The sequence below is a fragment of the Corvus brachyrhynchos genome, unplaced genomic scaffold, assembly GCF_000691975.1.
Source record: "Corvus brachyrhynchos isolate BGI_N302 unplaced genomic scaffold, ASM69197v1 scaffold14, whole genome shotgun sequence".
NCBI lineage: Eukaryota > Metazoa > Chordata > Aves > Passeriformes > Corvidae > Corvus > Corvus brachyrhynchos.
This window is the reverse complement of record NW_008239110.1, coordinates 302,596-304,413: the sequence shown is the minus strand read 5'-3', so window position 1 is coordinate 304,413 and position 1,818 is coordinate 302,596. Positions and strand designations below refer to the sequence as shown.

Sequence of the window (1,818 nt, the reverse complement as noted above, 5' to 3'; positions counted from 1 at the left end):
CACCAAGCAGAGGCAGTGGCAGTGTCTAGAAATAGAGAGCTAGAAATATAAAATCACCCCGCTCCTGCACCATGGCTTTCCAAAGTAGGCTCCCTTCTTGGATTATTTTGTGCTCCGTCTGGCTGTTCCGCTTTGCACACACGGGGGAGGCACAGGCTGCAAAAGAAGGTAAGGTGATGCAGAAAACAAAAGTTTGGGCTTATTTATTGCTTTTGCCCACGAAGTCTATGTGGTGGCTTAGCAGGGGACTCTCCTGCCCGTGCCAGCTGCTTGTCAGCCCCCCTCTCAGGAAAAAAAAAAAGATAAAAAGACTTTTTAGTTGAGGTGGGAGGGAGGAAAAAGCACGGCATTCACTGGGGGTTGTGCGTGTGTATGTGTGAGGGACCGGGACAACTGCCTTTGCTCCCAGGAATGAGGTTTGGGAGGCATTTGCACGTGATGAGTCGGAATGGGGCTGGGAGAGCCCACGGCCCGGGGGTCCGTGCAGGGGAGCGTCGCTCTCCCGTGCCAGCCCTGATCCTCCCTAGGAGGTGCAGGGAGGGCGGGTTACCTCGCTGCTCCCTTGGGCAGGGGCTGGGGGCTGACTTTTAGGGCTCGGGACGTTTGGTGGGAGGCAAGGCACGGCGCGGGGCTGGGGCTGCGGGGCGCTCCCCGCCGCTCCCACCGGGGGCCTGCAGCGCTCCGGCCCAGCGGGGCCGGGCACAGACCGCGGGAAGGAGCATCGGGGCGCAGTTTTGCGTGTCCCGGCCATGTCGGCTGGACAGGTATTTAGAGGGGACATACGGCCTGGCGTCGTGTGCCTGCAACGTGTGCTCTCCCCCGGCATCGCTGGAGAGAGGTTTAGGGATGGGTGTTTTACACTATCTGCGTATCACAACGGAGCTTCCCGGTTCCCATCAGTCCAATACTGGTATCTGTGTAAGGCGAACCCCGCACATTTATTTCCGCCGCGCACGGAGACAATCCAGGCAGTTTTGTATCAGAGACTGATGGAGGTGTTTAAAATCAATTCACAAAGCCCATCTGGGAATCTCTTTTTTCACGCTGAGAAAATCTGAAATGATTTAAAGGAGCGCCCTGCTCGCGCTTGACAGCCGAAGGCGAAGGTCCGTCTCCATCTTCGCGGGGGGAGCGGGAGGGGGGACGACACACGCGACATGACAGGCAAGGGGGAGTCAGGGCATTTTCGGTACCTCTGCATATGTATACGTTTGGGGTTCCCCAACCCCCGCCCCCCCGCCTCAGCTGGATGCGTCAGTATTTTTCATCAAACCTCTGGCATGCAATAAAATATCATTTGGAGCTTAAAGAAATACCTCAATTAAAATGTCCTCTGCCATTAAAAGACGAAGTCGATGGCGAGGTTAGAGAGGAAAAGAGGAGGGAGCCTTTCCGTAGCAGCATTTCGAAAGTTTATTTGGAGGGGCTGTAAAGCAGACGCCCTCACACGGGGAGCACTAACGCGTAGCCGTGGGGTGCGGAGCGGGGAAGAGCCGGGCAGACGGACAGGGAGGCAGGCGGGGAGGGTGCGGACTGCCTGCCCCGCTCTGCCCTACGGATTGCTCCGTGATCGGGTCTATGCCGGTGCTTCCCAGCAGTAGCCTGTCCCGGTTTTTTCTGTATTATACGTATGTGGGTGGTTATATATATGCATCTATACCTAGGAGTGTGCATGTATAATGTCTGTATATTCGGGGAAAATCACCTAGCCAAAGGAGGGTCAGGAGGGGGCGAGCGGCAGACAGGGATTGATAGCGGCTACCTGCTGCAAGCACAGAAAACTCCGCGGAACAGAGAAACAAAGAGAGGGTTAAAAAA

General features: G+C 56.1%; 1 protein-coding gene across 7 annotated transcripts in view; it reads left to right on the top strand.

Moving 5' to 3' along the window:
- The window catches only part of EPHA7 (EPH receptor A7), a 202,245-nt gene continuing 200,427 nt past the window's right edge, over window positions 1–1,818 (top strand). For 6 of the 7 annotated variants that reach the window (XM_017739527.1, XM_017739524.1, XM_008637722.2 and 3 more), the window contains exon 1: window positions 7–168. In XM_017739527.1, the coding sequence (XP_017595016.1) occupies window positions 72–168 (97 nt within the window). In that variant the 5' untranslated portion in view covers window positions 7–71. Of the gene's footprint in view, window positions 169–1,818 lie in introns of all 7 variants that reach the window. The other variant, XM_008637721.2, reaches the window with a different exon arrangement.